The 17860-nt window shown below is 35.5% G+C and overlaps 1 protein-coding gene across 8 annotated transcripts in view; it reads right to left on the bottom strand.

The window, feature by feature from the left end:
• LOC139775423 (uncharacterized) overlaps positions 1 to 17860 on the bottom strand; it is a 52682-nt gene that overhangs the window by 6759 nt on the left and 28063 nt on the right. For all 8 annotated transcript variants that reach the window (XM_071711377.1, XM_071711370.1, XM_071711371.1 and 5 more), the window contains 2 exons: positions 2136 to 2269; positions 80 to 577 (listed from right to left, as the gene is read on the bottom strand). In XM_071711377.1, coding sequence (XP_071567478.1) covers positions 80 to 577; positions 2136 to 2269 — 632 coding nt within the window. The remainder of the gene's footprint in view (positions 1 to 79; positions 578 to 2135; positions 2270 to 17860) is intronic.

Raw genomic sequence — 17860 nt, 5'->3', positions numbered from 1 at the left:
AATAATTTAATATATTGTATTATAAATTATAATTATAATTTAATAAAATAATTGGCGGACAAGTAATATAGATTTTTACCTTTTCTCCACTACTGGCAACGCTTCTACCAACACTCTGCCTTCCCGTTGAGTTATTTTTCATACTCTCCTTCGCACCCTCGGAATCCTTGCGTTTTTTTCGTCGATTTTCTTCGTCCTGCTCTTCTACAGTGTCGCCCTCGAAGATACGTTTCGATGATGGCGAAGACGTTAATACGGATGACGCGTCGTCGGAAGAAGTTAATGGTGCCATCGTTGCTTCAGTGACAGATATCGACGAGCTACCGATGGTAGACGCATTACCTCCACTGCTTTGGGTACCCTGACCATTCGAGGGTTTGCTGCTATCCTTATCTTTGTCCGGATTCGGAGACGAGCTCGCACCTCTCACCGGCGTCGGCTCTTTCGAGCTCTTGAACTCGTATACGTCACCACTGTCAGCTGACGACGACGCATTGCCGGTGCCCGAAGAGGTATTAGAGTTTGTCGACGACACGTTAATCGGCACCTTCGATGAGGCCTCCATTGAGCTTTGACCCTGCATTCGATGTTTATTAATAAAATTTTCAACGAAACTGAATATAATGATATGTTAAACCTTGTAGGATGCTGCATAGCGTCCCATATATGGTAATATCTTTTTGCAGTTTTTCCATATTTTTACGCATTTCATAATTGATTTAGAATATTTTAGTATATTTTTCGTATCTTCGTGTTTCTGAGATACATATGAAGAGGTAAAAGCCATAGTGGTATAAGTCAAAATTTTTAAAATATTGACTTATATCACTATTTATTTTTCAGTTTTTAACTAATCCCTTCCCTATTCTATACACGCCATAGATCGTTCCAGAAGCTCTCTGAAAGGGTCCAAAAAAAGTTCTTTTCTGAAATGGTTTTTAGATGCTTTATCATCGCTACTTATAAACCTGACATCTGACCTCTAAAAGATTAATTTTTTTATACAGAAAACGTTAGTATTTCGTTTGTAGTTGTTTGTAGTAACAATAATTTCGTTTGTGGTACCATCCATTAAAAATTACAAAAATTAAAAAAAAAAAATGATTAGCACCCGACATTGAGATATCTCAATGTTTTCAAAAGACTTGTTTGCGCGATTATTGCATTCCTATTTCTGTTTCCTTTCTCTACCTATTTTATGTCTCTTAATATCTATTTGTTATTATTTTTGTTATTATTGTGCAATTTCAGCTAATTTATAAATATAAGAGTTTATTAATTTAAAGTATGTCTTTGCGATTTATTTTCTCGCTTCGACATACTTATTTATATGTACGAATAAAGATTTAAAGTGAGATCAAAACATTCCCGATTTAATTTGATTCGTTTTATGTAATTTGTTTAATAAAATTACAAGATTGTTTCTATTATCTTGAGCTCTTATTGGTTATTCATTGATTGTTTTATTTAAAAATATAACAAGAATAAAAACTTAATTTTTGCCTTTTCTTTAAATTCGTTATTAGTCATAAAATTACAATCTGAGATAAAATCGAATCAACCTTTTTTTTATGCACTGAGTTAATATCTACTCTAATTTTGAAAATGCCTTTTTATAAAATTTATATTATTATATACAAAAATACGAATTAATTTATACGTTAGTAAATATGCAGTTAATCTTTGAAAATAAGATAAGCCGCAAATAATTGCAACTCGTAACTGTAAAATATGTAATGATATGAGGATCTTTATTGCATCTTTAGTTAAAGTTGAATAAATAGTGCAAGAAGGCATAAAGACATAAATCAAGTGCAAAATAAGAAAAAAGATCTTTATTCTTTATATTTGTTTTAATAATTATCTATATTTTATAATAATTTAAAAATATCTAGATAACTTTTATTCATTTAATTAATAACTGGGTTATAAAAATTTTAAATAGCACTACACTTTTACAGTTAATACACTTATTTACATAAGCAGATCGTGTCGATATGTATCCTAATTATAAAATAAATATTAACAACTTGATTATGCAGTATTTGATTATTGCAAAATTTAATTAACTTTCTTCCAATTTATTTTTTTCACACTCATTGTCAGTAAAATTTCATCATTGTTAATATCTATACCTGTACGCTCACGTTGCCCTGGCGGGAATTTGAAGTACCACTTCCTTTTTTCTCATCCCTTGTACCTCGCACTTGGTTGAGTCGAAGCGTCACCCTTGGCGAGCTTCCAGACTGCCCAGTTCCCGATCTGTCAACTGTAGAAAGAACAAAATGTTTGTTAATTGTGTAGACAATGACGGAATGCTAACAAATGTTATTCCATGAAAGTATAGATCTTTATAATGTGATAAGAGAGATAAGTATAGGGGAGACCGGGGCAAACTTGACACTAGGCTTTTTGTTAATTTAAATCTATCGTAGAAACTTGCCTTTCCTACTGTAAATGCGTCTTTATGTGCCAGTATTATCAATGGAATTTGGTGACATTCTGAGTCATGGTGTAATTTTTAGCGCGACATAAGCGTTTTTGATGGTGAAAAGTAATTTTTCTAATCTCTCAAAAATTTCTACTCTTTCATCGAGCTTTACTCTTGCGAACCTATATGTAAGTGATTTTGATGGGAAATTTGATGCTCTATACGAATCCGGTAATAGTTTTTGCATATTTTCAAAATTTTTATGTTTTTGGAGTGACAAAAGTGAAAAACGACGTTCGGGGCAAAGTCGACATCACGCCGTTTCATCGGCTCCCAATAACAAACAATGCTTGTCATGCAGTCATATGGCTCATGACAAATGTGTGCGCACGTCCGATCGCGAATTTACTTGCACAAATTGTTTTTCAGACATGAGTTTAGATAAAAATAATTAAAAGTTCAACAATTCTTGTTCTCATTATTTCCAATAAATGTTTTACTTAATTCCGAATTTTTGTACTTTCTAAATACACGATAAACAATGTATTTTTAGTTTTAGACAATAAAAAATAAGTTCCAGATCAAATTGTATCGATCAGGCAAAGTGTTGAGTTTGCCCCGGCATTTTTCAATTTGAAAATTTGTTTTCGCGTCACTTTTCCTTTCCTGGGAACAAAACTAAGCGACGTACAGCAAAACTTTCTTAAGCAATTTTGTACCTGAAGGAACACTCCTTAAATGTGTACCATTAAATTTGCTTGAAAATTTTAATTAATTGTTGAAAATTACCTTTGAAAAAATTGTGTCGAGTTTGCCCCGGTCTCCCCTACTAAAAAAGAATACTTCTAAGCAATAGAAAGAAGAATGGAAGGGAGAAGAATGAGAGAGATCCAAAAGAGAACGCTACCTAGTAGTATTTATCCTCAATTAAGCAAAGCTTACAGAATTATATTTTTCAAAAAGGGTAAAAAAAGACGCCAAGTACTTACACGCGTAATGTATGTTGTAAATCCAAAAATTCAACCTAAGTGGTAGTAGCTTTATTTCTCCTTAACAAAATTATTATATCATAAAATTGCGTTACCTAACTCTCAACCCAAGTGATATATATTTTTCCAAAAATGTATGAAATCTTTAATTTGTGCCAACGTATCTTTGTATTCCCATTTAAGGATCTTTCTATTCTAACCCAAATGGTAGTAGCTTTAATTCCCCTTAAAAAGAATAATATAATAAAATTGCGTTATCTTACTCAAGTAATATGTAAAAATTTTAAAAATACAAAATTTAAAAAATTTTAAAAGTTTTAAAAATTGAAGAAAAAAGGGCTATCAGGGTCGAACGCGGATCTTAGTGCGTGATGTCAATCATTAGATTTATTCTTCAAAATACAGTACGTTTCGGCTCCATTCGAGCCATCCTCAGCAATAACAATTAAAACAACCTTCGTTCGAAACGCGGATCTAGCTCGCGGCTGGGCTGGGTTCGAAGGAGGTGCGGAGGAACGGACGCGCGGTGAGGTTCGGCAAAATGAACGAGTGCCAGACGGTCTTGCCGGCGGTCTGAATCGGCAATCGGACGCGGCCGGGCAGCGTTATTAAGTGCCCGTTGGCCAACTGGACTTGCCCTTCGTCCGGCGTTACGGGGAAACCGAGGGTTTGCGCGAGCCGGGCGGTGTGCTCGTTGACGAACGATATGTCTGAGCCAGTGTCTAGTAGGGCCTCTAACGGGCGGTCGCGGATGCGCGTTTTTAGGTGCGGCCGGGGCGTGAATCTTACGGGGAGGACCGGGGGGCGGCCGGCGTTTCCGCGGTCCCGGTTTCGTTTCCCGGCGGCGGGTGACAGTCTTTTGTCAGTACGCCGTCCTTGCCGCATTGTGAGCAAAACTTCCGGGCGGGGCGTCGGCAGTCGAAGCGCGTGTGGCCGCGTTGCTTGCAACGCCAGCAGCACTCGCTTCGACTGTACACGGCGGCGGTGACCGGGGGGTCGGTGGCGGTGCTTTTCGCGACGGTGCGTTTTTTGCGATTCTGCTGCAATCGTTCGAACTCGCCTGCTCGTTGCTGCAGTTCCCGGGGGCTGCGGATGTCGCTCCGCCAGATACGGTTTTGATAATCGGGGTGCATGTTCTCGTAGAGCTGCTCGACCTGCTCCTCGGTCGAGTAGCCCCCTGCCCTACGCATGAGGGTCAGCATTTGTGTCGCGTATTTCACATATGGCTCCCCGTCTTTCTGTACGCGGTCGCGGATTTCATTTACTAGTTGCAGTCGGTATCGTCGCGGCAGGAATGTCTCTCTAAAATCGGCGATGAAATCCCCCCAGGTCAACCATCCGTCGCGGTTATTACGGTACCACAGGAGGGCGTCCCCTTTTAGGAGTTCGGGCAGCCCGCGGAGCCAGTGGTCATCGTAGAATCCGTACGCGGCGCGGAGCTCGTCGATCCGTTCCAAGAATGCCCATGGGTCCTTCCCGTCGAAGTGGAGGCCCCATTTTCGCATTTGGTTCATTATCTGGGTGGTGGGGGGGGGGGGGCGGGGTCCGTCGGACGGTCGGCTGGAATTATCGTTACGGGGGATGCCGGTACTCCGGTGGGTACGGTCAGCGTTCTTGGGGGGGCGTCGGATGCGTTCGGCGGTATTCCGGTGGGCACGGTCAGAGTTAGCGGGGGAGCGTCGGACGCGTTCGCCTGGAACTGCTCGGGATGGGCGTCGATAAATCGATTCAATCGGCGGCGTAGATCGTCGAGATTGCCCTCGGTGTCGAGTCCGAGTGAGTTTAGTTCGGTTATCAAGTCGGGTTTGCTTAGCCTATAGAAATACTCCTTCATTTTGCCGGTTTCCTGGGTCTGCTCCTTACGGTCAGGTCCCTGTTCGGGCGCCATAAAACAACCTTCGTTCGAAACGCGGATCTAGCTCGCGGCTGGGCTGGGTTCGAAGGAGGTGCGGAGGAACGGACGCGCGGTGAGGTTCGGCAAAATGAAGTGTATCGTGGTTAGCAATTAACGTGACAGAGTTTATTGTATAATGGACGGTCGCGATATTTACAGCGTATGGAGTACACAGTGTAACAGTCGCGGTATGCACGACGGCGCGGTCAGCGCAGGACGCAGAGTCGGGGCGCACGCGGTGCGCGCGGAAATGCACGCGGGTGGCGATCGTGACGGGCGATCGGCGTGTGACGGGTGGCGCGAGGCCAGGCGCGGGGCGCACGGGCGCGGATACGGCGGCGAGATCGCTGCAATTCGGTGCGTTCGGTGGCGGGCGTATCCGGTGAGAAGCGCTCGGTGGAGGCAGAGAAGCGCTCTGCTCCCGTGCGGATACTTCGTGCGCGGGGACGCCGGTCGGGTACCGAGAAGCGCTCGGTGAAGATAGAGTACGCCAGAGGCTCTCTACCTTCGTCCTGACTAGCGGGCGCGTGGTGTAGGAGCGCCGGTCGTCTGACGAGAATCACTCGGCGAAGACAGAGAATGCCGGGGGCGCTCTACCTTCGTTCGGACTAGCGGGTGCGCGGTGGAAGGAAGCCGGCCGTCGATCGAGAATCACTCGGCGAAGACAGAGAATGCCGGAGGCGCTCTACCCTCGTTCTGACGTGCGGGCGCGGTGCGGAAGAAAGCTTGTCGTCTTGCGAGAATCGCTCGGTGAAGACAGAGAATGCCGGAGGCGCTCTACCCTCGTTCTGACTTGCTAGAGAGATGCGGGAATTCAGGATCGGTGCGGTCGGTCGGAGCGTTGATCGGGAAATCGCATTTAGCGTTAAAAACGCTCGTCTTTTATACCCGCGCGGCGGCGTTCCGCAGTGGCGGGGGTAGCGACGGCGATCGCGAGCGCCGGGATGGTGCGGCGGAACGGTCGGAAAATACGGCGTCCCGACGCCGCGATCGCGTTCGGCGGTCTTCGGTCGCGGTCGGCACCGCTCGGCGCGTCGAGGCGGTTGCCGCGGCAAGTCCGTTCGCGGGCTTCCTAACGCTACGGTGAATGCTTTAAAATACGGTGGGCACACCGTGCCCGTTCCTCGCCCGGCGGATGGTCGGCTGGGCGGTCTCGGCGGGATGTTATGCCGGAACGATGCATATTTGGGGGTGCATCGTTACACAATAATGTGTCACAACGTTCTAAATGCCCATTGGCAAGTTTACCGATTAGAATTGTCGGAAACACTGACCAAATGATCGATATCTGAAAAATATCTTTGTAAGAGTCATGTAATAAAAAGAAAACTACAGCAACTCACCAAAAGGCCGAACAATGTGGGACATAAAACCGTGTAGAGACAAAATGATTCGCGAGGAGACTTAACGGTCTCCTCGACACACCAACAGCGACGAAATGACAATCATTCCGAAGGTAAGCGTGTCACGAGTCAAAACAACAGTGCGGATAATACATAGTGAGTAAAGTCGATAAGAGAAATATTAGATAAAATGTAACCAATAGTAAAGCAGGATCTGGCCGCGTTAACAAGTTAAATACGAATGGTAAAACGTTCATGGGTGTGGATTATAATTTATTTAAGACATCTATATATGCATGGTGTAAAAATTCCGTATCATTTTGTGAGTTAATCCCATTTTTTTGTAGCTTAATGTGAGACATTTCAGAAACAAGTCTTCTGGAGAGATATCTTTCACTGTCCAAAATTTCGACGTTCTCCCAGTCAAAGTCATGATCGAAATTCAATCTGTGTTCTGTAATAACCGATTGAGTAGTAGTATTTCTGTGAATGTGTTTAAAAGTTTTAGTTAAAAAAACTTGGCGCTAGAAAACAAAATAGTATATTAACATTAATATAATATTTTAAATTAATTATTTATTGCTTTTAGAATCCTACTTAAAAATCCAGCAACACCAAGTTTTTTTAACTAAAATTTAAAAAATTTTTAAATTTTGTATTTTTAATTCTTATTTCTTTAAAAAAGTGTTTAATTTTGTATTAATTTTTACATATCACTTAGGTTGAGTAAGGTTACACAATTTTACGATATTATTCTTTTAAGAAGAATTAAAGCTACTACCACTTGAATTGGAATAGAAAGATCCTTAAATGGGAAAACAAAGATACGTACCACTTAGGTTTAATTTTTTAAAAGTGCAAAAGTTATTTTTCGAGTAATAGTTATGTACCTAATTGGCACAATTTAAAAATTCATACATTTTTTTGAAAAATACATATTACTTGGGTTGAATTAGGTAATGCAATTTGTAATATAATAATTTTGTTAAGGAGAAATAAAGCTACTACCACTTAGGTTGGATTTTTGGATTTATAACATACACTGTACGTATACTTGGCGCCTTTTTTTACCTTTTTTGAAAAAGGTAATTTTATACTGATTTGGTATACGCATGAAAGCTCCAAGGAGATGTCTACCAAGGAGATAAGTATTTAAAAAAGTTGGGGTACTATTGCAACAGCATATTTTTGATAATAAATCAAGTCAAAAAGTCCTGAATCACTTTTCCCTCCGTCATACAATTATCGAGATATCGTAAGCTAAATACTGAAAAAGTTACCAAGTTTTCCTTGAATATCTCAAAAAGTATTAGAAAAATAAAAAAATGTTTCAGACAAAAGTTGTTCAAATTATTTATAAAAAGATTATATATCAAATTATTATATAAAAAGATGATACAATAAAAGATGAAGGTTTTCATTTAAAAAAATTAAACTTGGACCCTACTCAATCCAACACAGAACCCGGACCTAAAATCTAATAAGATCGTCTATTGACCCCCTTTGAACTCCTCTAACTTTTATCTGAGGCATTTTTCCAATAAATTAATATTATCAGAGATAACAGCTTGTAATATTTTAAATGCCCCACCCTGTATATAATAGCATTTATAAAACTAACGAGTAGAAGTTAAACAATTTTATTCAAGCTAATCAGAACCAGCTTGGAATTAATACCACGGTACACAATCAAAAATTCAATAAAAAAAAATAGAAATTAAAATCTTAAAAAAATTCAGAAAAGATCTATCTATTAAACAATAAACTAGACTAATTGATGGAATTTAAGTGCGCATGCGCACGTATGTGCGTGTGTATGTAAAATTATCTGTATAGAATGTTTTTATTTCAATGAGAACAAATATCCATCTCAAAATCAATTTATATTAATAAACAAGTTTACATACGTTATTTAGTTTCAAGATTATTTTATGATTGATAAGTCTTTGTTCGAAATAAAGTTGCTTCTGAAAATATATTCCAATACTTTGTACATATTTTTAAATTTTTTTATTCTTTTCATCAGTTTGCATATAAATATATGTATAAAAGTATAAAGTATGAGAGTGTTGCAAATTGTCGTACTTTTATATAAGTAATAGAGATTTATTTATAAATTAGAATCAATTCTATGTGTTGTAATATGGATTTTTGGTAAAAAAAAACTTGTAATTCAAGGTATTATATACATACATTATTGTTTAAAACTATTTTTCCTAAAAAAATGGCAAAATAGTAATGAAATTATTGATTGTAAGCATTAAATTTACAATTAGTTAGTAATTCAGACTTATTGTTAGATTAAATTGAGTAAGTGGCTCATTAATTTATACAATTAATTTAGATTTAGATTAAATTAAATAATTTCAAAATATAAACTCATTATATAATTTCATTATTTTCTGATATTTTAAGCTCTAGCAGTGTCAAGTTTTTTGTGTTAAATAAATCTTTTTGTATTTATTATTCATATTTAGCTATGTTATTTTTTCCAACTAATGCTTAGTATAGTATAGTTGGGGTCTTATTTTATCTTTTTTTAAAAATAATTTTTAAACAATTATATCACGTTTTCTTAACATTTAATGCCTTTGAGGATATTTAATGTAAGCTTTATGTTGTAAAATAATGTACATTAAACTTAGCGCTTTTTACCTGTTTTTAAAAATTTTAAATACAGCAAAGAAGCATCAAATTATTCTGTTCTTTTAATATCATTACTTTGTTTATAGAAATAAGAAGTTATAATATTTATTAAAAAATGTTTTTTTATATAAGTTAAAATATAACAACGTTAATAATTTGATGAAAAAAAAGTATGAGAAGAAGCTTATTGCTATATTGAGAATAAAAATAAACTTTCTCGTTAATAATATAAAAAATATAGTATATTTAACATGGTAAAATTTTTGTCCTCGATGGTTGCCGTGATTGAGCCTATTCTAATCATGACAAATTAAAAAAGTTAAATTTTAGTCAGTTATTTTAATCAGTAGGCTTGTCTCTCCTATAGCCCATACCTCAATCATTAAAAAAAGGTAAACAAAAAGAAATAGCATGTTAGAAAAAGATTTGTCTTTTATCAAAATCTCTTTATTTTAAATTGTATAAAAAATAAAAATGCTAATGATATTTTTATAACTTTGATAAGGACTCTAAAGAAACATATACTATAGAATATATATAAGGTGATTCAAAAGGTTACTGTCAAACTTAAGGAGCACATAGAGGAGTCAAAATAGAACAACTTTCGATTAAGAACCTATATTCTCCGAAGTAATCCTGTGTCAGTACGGACCTTTGAATATTTAGAAGTCGGATAATATACCAATGAAATAATCATAATTTGCTACTCTTCCACTAGTTTTATTCTGTTTTTATTAAGGTTTTGTTAAGGATTACGTGAGATACCTGGGATATTTGAGAGAGTGCGCCAGAGTTCTATTCGACGATGCAATGCTTGCATTGAATGTGGAGGTCGCCAATTCAAACACCTTTTGTAAACTTTCAGTTTGTGCTAGTGTACTCCTTAACAAAACCTTAATAAAAATAAAATGAAGCTAGTGGAAGAGTGGCAAATTATTAGCAATAGCACAATTATTTCTTTGGTATGTAATCCGAGCTCCATACGTTCAAAGGCCTGTACTGACCTTAGGCTTACTTCAGAGAACATAGGTTCCTAATCAAAAGTTGTTCTATTTTGACCCCTCTATACGTTCCTTAAGTTTGGCAGTAACCTTTTGAATTACCCTGTATATAAGAGTGAAATTTCTTGAAAACAATGACATCTATGACGTGACTCACATCGGAATCATGTGCACTCTTTCAAACCAAACAACTTTTGTCTGAAGCATGTATTTCTGCAAATCAAAAATAAAACAGTTTTTGGTGTGAGTACATAAAAATAGGACATCCTGTGTGTATATACCTATATGTATATATATATATATATATATTTAAAAATAACTAATATTTGTTAAAACGTAAAGTGCAACGTACGGCCGTTCCGAAATTTTTGGTTGCCAGGATATCTAAAAAATTATATATATATATATATATATATATATATATATATATATTCATGTTATTTAAAGTTAATCAGTTCATCAATTTTTGAGATGACCTTGCAACCAAAAATTTCAGAACGGTCGCACATAACATTTTAATAAATATTTATAGTTATTTTTACATAAATAAAACATGATAGAAATGATAAATAAATAGTAGCAAATATCCATGCAAAACTACAAATTTCCAAGTTTTTTGTTTATAAGAAAAAAATTTTTTAAACTGCTTATTTTTCAGGTACTTTTTAGCGAATATCCCTTTAATCAACATAGCACGTAATTGTTTATCAATGAACTAATGTCTGATCGTCATACTGCAATTCCGTCATATGCAATCGACGATCATTATGTATACGAGACGCGCGCTCGTACTTGCCACAAATTGCAAAATAATATGTCGCTTCGCTGCTGAGTTAGACTTCTTTCAGAAGTGCAATCACCCTGTTGATGTCGATGGACGCAGCCAGCGAACGCAAACGTGTCCCGTGTACTTGCTAGTCAGCATTCTCCTCCTCCTCCTCCTCCTCTCTTTCTCCCTATCTCTCTCTCTCGCTCCTTCCTTCCCCTTCTCCCTCTCTTCCTTCGTCAATTCGTTCTCTCTTTCTCCTTCCTTTCTTACCCGATGCCGTTTCTTCCTCTCGCGCAGTCTGCTTCTTTGTATTATCTTTCTCTTTCTATCTCTCGTCTTCGCCGATTAAACGAGAATGTCGGTTCCTTCAAGATTTACCTTTGGTTCACGTGCTCACGGGCCAATACAACACGCACGATGCGCATAGTCGTGCCATGGAAGAGTAAAATCGAAAACTCGCGCTCAGCCACGTGGTCGATCAATTTATCGCGAGGGAAAGTTAATCGCGCTAAGAAAAATGGATCTCCGAATCGACGTACCGCAGTCACGTTAATGCAGCCGCTGGTACACGTATCACAGCGCCGCGGCCGCGGCTAACTGCTTAGCTGTGCTACGTGCTACGTAGCACAGTGCAACGAGGCCGGGGCAGGCACATGCGGAGAAGAGGAAGCGGTCGTGGCCGTTCGCTCACGAGGCACACGAGGCCGTTTGAGCGACTGTGTCGCCGCGTCTCTGTCTTTGCAGTCATCGTGGAGAATGATACCGACCCGATCCGATGCGACACGTCATTTTCCGAAAATGTCATCTCTAATTAAGCACCACTAGTTCTTGTAAGCCATTATTACCAATCCGCACGCCCGCGCCGCGCCGATCGTCTGTCTTAAAATATAGTTAAAGGACATTACACAATCAATCGTTATTACATCGATCATTATCTGAGAAAAACATTGATTATACTTTTTGTATAATATATAGATAATATAAAATGTAAAATATTGGAAACATCTGTGCATAAGCCGAATTTAATATTTTGATATTTTGATTGAAAAAATTTCCACTATAAGTACCTACACAGTATATTTTCTTTGATTCATCTTCTTATTTTGTGCATAGAAATATTAGGGTACGATTATTAAAAAATAAATAATTTATGAGATATTTTATATTTTACGTAAAATATATCGTAAAAATAGGTTACAAAAAAGTATAAATCTATATCACGTAAACTATTAATTTTATCTCAATACTTTTTTATGATTAGAATGACTATAGAAGAATAAAAAAATTATGATTTTATTAATCCGAGAAAGGGTACCCGGAGTTACTTAAACACCCCAGTATCCTGAAAAAATCAAGCTCACATCACAGTAATTTTAATGTGCTTCTTTCGTTTTTTAAATATTTTGGTGGATTCTCCTTACTTTTTTCGGAAAATATGTTGAGTAAATCTTAAATTAAATTTTGTTTTTTATTTCTGTGAGCAATACAGTAATAATATTATATTACATGCTCAATTCTGTGTAAAATCTGTAACTTTTCTGCCGGTGAAGTTTATTTTACTTTGTAAAATTTATTCTTGAGATAGCTTAGAATCGTGACGTAAGTGGATTTCCGAGACTATATAGAGAGAAAATTCTCAGAAATGAATTTATATCTAGCGAATGTCGCTTCCAGCAGTGATAAGGCTGTCCAAAAATGCATTATTTTATCGTTTACACATACACAGGCACAACTACATATAAAGTTATCATTATAGATACAAGCATCTGTTCTAAGTATTGAATACTTACTCTCGCACCTTTTCAAATAAAATTTATATAAGTTTATATCGTATGACATATCATTGTATTTGCACTCTTTTTTTCCTTCACTTGTCTTGGACTTTCATTCTTTAGTACTATATATTTTTACTTGCATCACCATTATAACAAGGAAAAAGATAATGGGAGCTTTCTAGCAAGCGACACAAGTGTCGTTTTGTCTTTGTTACTCATTGCCAAAAAAGAAAGATAGAACGACGTTTGTGTCGACTCGTGTCGCTTGCTGGAAAGCTCCCAATATTAATTTACTGAAAGTATATGGAAAAGGAAAGCCACTTATGTTGAAATATTTGTAACTTTTTATGAGAGATTATAATTTTTATAGGTAAGGATATCGCTATATGTGTAATAGCACACGCATCTATCCTATGGCTGTCATTTCCATAATATCGATAAAAGAAAAAAAATGTTATTAGGCAGAATTAAATTCCCGAGAAAAAGTTATTAAATATAACAAAACAAAATTATATGTGAGCATATGTGAAATCATATAAAATTTTCTATCATATCTTAATTACGTCTGATATTATATGCAGGGTATTCTCTTTTATTTTTCTCAGCATGCACGCACGCACACAAGAACATACGATATTATGTACGATAATATTTTTAATATTTGACGAAACAGAGAAGGAATTTAAAGAATTACAGAGAAACAAGATGTGGTAAAAAATTAAAATAAATAATTCTTTAGGAAAAGTGAATAAACCAAATTAATTCGTTAGAAATGTTTTCCAGAATAATTTAAAAATAAAAAATTAAACGATCATGTTTTTACAAAAACAATAATTACAATTTATGTATGTACATCATCTTGAAATCTCGGGTACTCGCAACTCGTGCGTTCGAGTAAAAGAGTCACGGTGCGGTCTCGCTCCGCGCGTACTTGGCGCGAGACACTACCGTGTCTCTCGATATTACAAGAGACGCATTTAATATACACATATGCATACGTCAAAATGTTTATATAATAATAACCGACATAAATAAAACTTACATCATTTATTAACGAGTTTATTAATAAAACATATTATAATCTTAATTTATGTGTTTTATTACATCTTCTTATGCATGTTTAAGTTCAATTAAAATATTTTGAAATCTTATCATATACAGGGTGTATCAGACCACTCGTCCCACCCAATTTTTTTGTAAACGCAAAGTGAAAAGAAATTGGATAGAAATGTTAAGTCCCATATCCTATCTGAAGAATCAAATAAGGGTATTTTCGTTTCCCGCAAAACTGACCGGAAGTAGTGGCTACTGCGGTCAACTTCAAAATTTTAAATGGAAACATATGTCGTGTAGAATATGTTGGATATATCTTGAAAAAAGAAACATCTTTTATTTGAATTAGCATAATCGCAATATCTCCAACCATTGAAAAACGACTGGAAAACTGAATGATAATGGTGTAATAATAACGAAGTTTCGCATCCGAAACGAGAAATATTACTTTTATTAAGCCTTACAAATGTTAAATGTACCTTCCGTCTTGATTTAAACAAAGACGGATTCTCTTTCTGATGTTATCTATAGCTCAAAGGATTTCTGCATCACTTAATGATCGACATGCTTCCCGAATCCGTCCGAGACAGAATCCCGTCTTTGTTTAAATCAAGATGGAAGGCACATCGAACATTTGTAAGGCTTAATAAAAGTAATATCTCTCGTTTTTTTTTAATACGAAACTTCGTTATTATTTATTACGACACCATCGCCATTCAGTTTTCCAGTCGTTCCTCCTTTGATGGTTAAAGATATCGCGATTATATTCAAATAAAAGATGTTTCTTTTTTCAAGATCTATCCAACGATACTCTACACGACACATGTTTTCATTTAAAATTTTAAAGTTGACCGCAGTAGTCACTACTTCCGGTCAGTTCTGGAAAACGAAAATATTCTCATTTGATTTTTCGGATAGGATATGAGGTTTAACATTTCCCCCCAATTTCCTCTCTCCTCGCGTTTACGAAAAAATCAGGTAAGTCGAGTGGTCTGATAGTTGATACATCCTGTACATGTACATACGAGGTGTTTTATATTTCATATCAAAATATGTCAAAATAAAATATCTCATAAATCGTTGATTTTTTGATAGTTCTACTTGAATACTTTTACATGTAGATTAACTATTGTAAATAAATCATATTGTATAAAAAAATCATATAATTATATTTAAAAAATAGCAATATCCTTCACATGCTTAAAAAAAATCAATTTTGTAAAAACTGATTTTACCATTATTTTATCCTTCTTTATATCATATAACTTATCTGAAACATTTTTTGCTACGTCGCGCTTCAAGCTGTTATCCCTCAAGGAACGCGACGTAGCAAAAAATGTTATATAGATAGAAGTTATATAGTCTGGAGAAAATTTTTCGTACAGCTTATAATTTACGAGTTTTTCGAGGTGAGCAAGTTAGGTGCCGCACCCTGTATTATAGGTACTTAAAATAAAAATCTAACAAAAAAATCTAATAACAAATTTGAAAAAAAAAAAAAAAAATAAATTATAAAAAATAAAAATATCGCGGAACAAATATTTCTATGAAGGTGTTTTGTATCGAAAACGTACAAAAACAAGAATAATCTCAAAGATTTCTGACGAATAAATTAAGACTACATTTACGTTAGACCAAGTACGGCCAAAATAAATGAATAAATATAAGATAAGCGTGTACGATACATGTGTGTATATGTGTGCGTGCGTGCATGCGTGCGTGTCATGTTCAAGTCTAAATTAAAAACATTATTTGTTTTCATTATCTTATTATATTTCGAGATTTAGCAGCGCCAAGTTATTTGGAGTGTATATTTTTTATTTCAATTAAATGTTATATACATTTAAATCTCTCGTATTATCTTGGTGGATTTCAAAATGTATAATTTTTTAAAACGTTTATCATATTTCTTCTTTCTATTTGGTACAATTTTTTAACTTCAACACTTTTTTTGAAAAACATTTTTAACATTCTTAAAATTATGAAATGTTAAACAACAGTCATTCTTCACCTAAATATTTTTCTTATGGAAATCAACATCATTTATCTTGCATAATATTTTATATCTTTTATAAAAGTAAGATTTCGAAGAGGACAAATAAAACCGATTTTTTCAGGTCACAAAGGTTATCACCATTTTTAAAAAATAGAATTGTATGATTTTTTCTACATAATATGATTCTTCTAATTATTATATACATAAAAGTATTGAGGTAAAGTTACAAAAAAATCAATAGTTTACGAGATGTTTCATATTTTATTTTGGAACATTTTGACTTGTACGTAAAATGAAGTTGACTTTATTTGACCATAACGCCTCTACTCAAAGTCATATTTTTTTTAAATAAAAATATGTAGCCTTTGAATGGGCAAGATATGGATTTATCACATCGCAAAAACAAGATTTCGATATCTATGCATGGTTTCGGAGAAGTTCAAGTGCGTTGATTAAAACAAGACACCATGTTTATATGGAGAAACCAATATTATTATTATTTATAGTTATTAAAAGCGATATTGTTTTATTTGTCTAATTATAATGTAGAATACAATGGGCGTGTTCTTCATGTCGTAAGTTTTTATGAGATAAGACACTTTTAGCTAGCTTATTTTTTGTTTTTATTGTTTTATTGTATGTTTGTAGAATCACTTTATGCGAAAACAATCACTTTTAAAATATTAAAAATAATTTTTTAGAATTGTAATCATCTTGTAATAGGTGTAGTTTCAGGAATTAAAAAAAATATTTAAATTAAACACTGCAAAATTTGCAATATGTTCAAAGATATGCGCTGTCAAAGTAGTGAAGCATTGAAATAAAATGTTAGGGGGAGACCGGGGCTATCTGTCTACAGGGGCTATGTGTCCACAGTACTGCTATCTCATGTTAAGAGATAAACATCTCTACTATTCCAACAAATAATTGAAAAAAGCTCCACGTAAAAGATTCAGAAGCTTTTGTTCTCTCACGATGTTTTTCACAAACACTATATGCGTTACAAAGAAAGCGAAAACGATTATTAACTTTTTTCGACGATCGAAAAATTTGTTATAAGACAGTAGTTTAACTCAAATTAAGGCAATCAATTTATAATATTATCAATTAATATATAGTTATCAGATGTGAGAAGCGTCAAATCTTAATTTCGTATAATCTATAAAATTCGCAACATGCTAGCTAAAGACTGAAAAATGTGGTCGGGGCTATCTGTCTTATTTTTGATGGGACAAATATGTCCACACACTTCAATGACGGATTGTTCTTTTATACATAGATAATGGTGCGTAATTACAAAAGAAAGACGGATAAGGTAGACATACCTAATAAAATTGTACTTACAAGAGCGATTAAAAGAATAAACATCGAGCAAGAATCTTTCCGTAAAAACGGCGTTAGAATTCGAAATAAATGTTCGGACTCTCACTTTCTACTGTAAAAAAGTGACATACGAGCAGCTACTTGATCCTGCGATTCAAGAATCGCATCCACATCGTCAATTTTCATTTTAAAAATACACGTCAAATAATATAGTAATATACGTCAAGTATAGTATAGCATAGCATAGTATAGTATATACGTCAATATATATGTTTGTCTTAAATTATTTATTTTCTATATCTAATAAATTATTTTCTATTTCAAACGCTGCTGAGGAAAAAGTAAAGGCTTTAAATGTAAAAAAAGGATAAAAGGATTGAGGGGAAATTTACTACATTGAATTGAGAAACTCACTACATTGATTTTGTAACATAGGCCTGCGGCCGGTTTGCACTTGTCGGCCGATTTTGCTTATTGCCATACATCATAATTGCCATTCCCAATTCCCCACTCCCCTTGCTTTGTAGCATCTAGGCTGCTCGCAGAGACGAAAGACGCTCGAGCTCAGGGATGGTATTAACTGTAAATCATATGGAGCTTTGGTGAGTGTTGCCCTGCGCGCTAATCTGCTTTTTTTTTA

Source organism: Temnothorax nylanderi, unplaced genomic scaffold (assembly GCF_030848795.1).
Source record: "Temnothorax nylanderi isolate EJ_2023f unplaced genomic scaffold, tnyl_v1.0 TNYL_tig0098_pilon, whole genome shotgun sequence".
NCBI lineage: Eukaryota > Metazoa > Arthropoda > Insecta > Hymenoptera > Formicidae > Temnothorax > Temnothorax nylanderi.
This window is presented reverse-complemented; position numbering and strand designations above follow the sequence as displayed.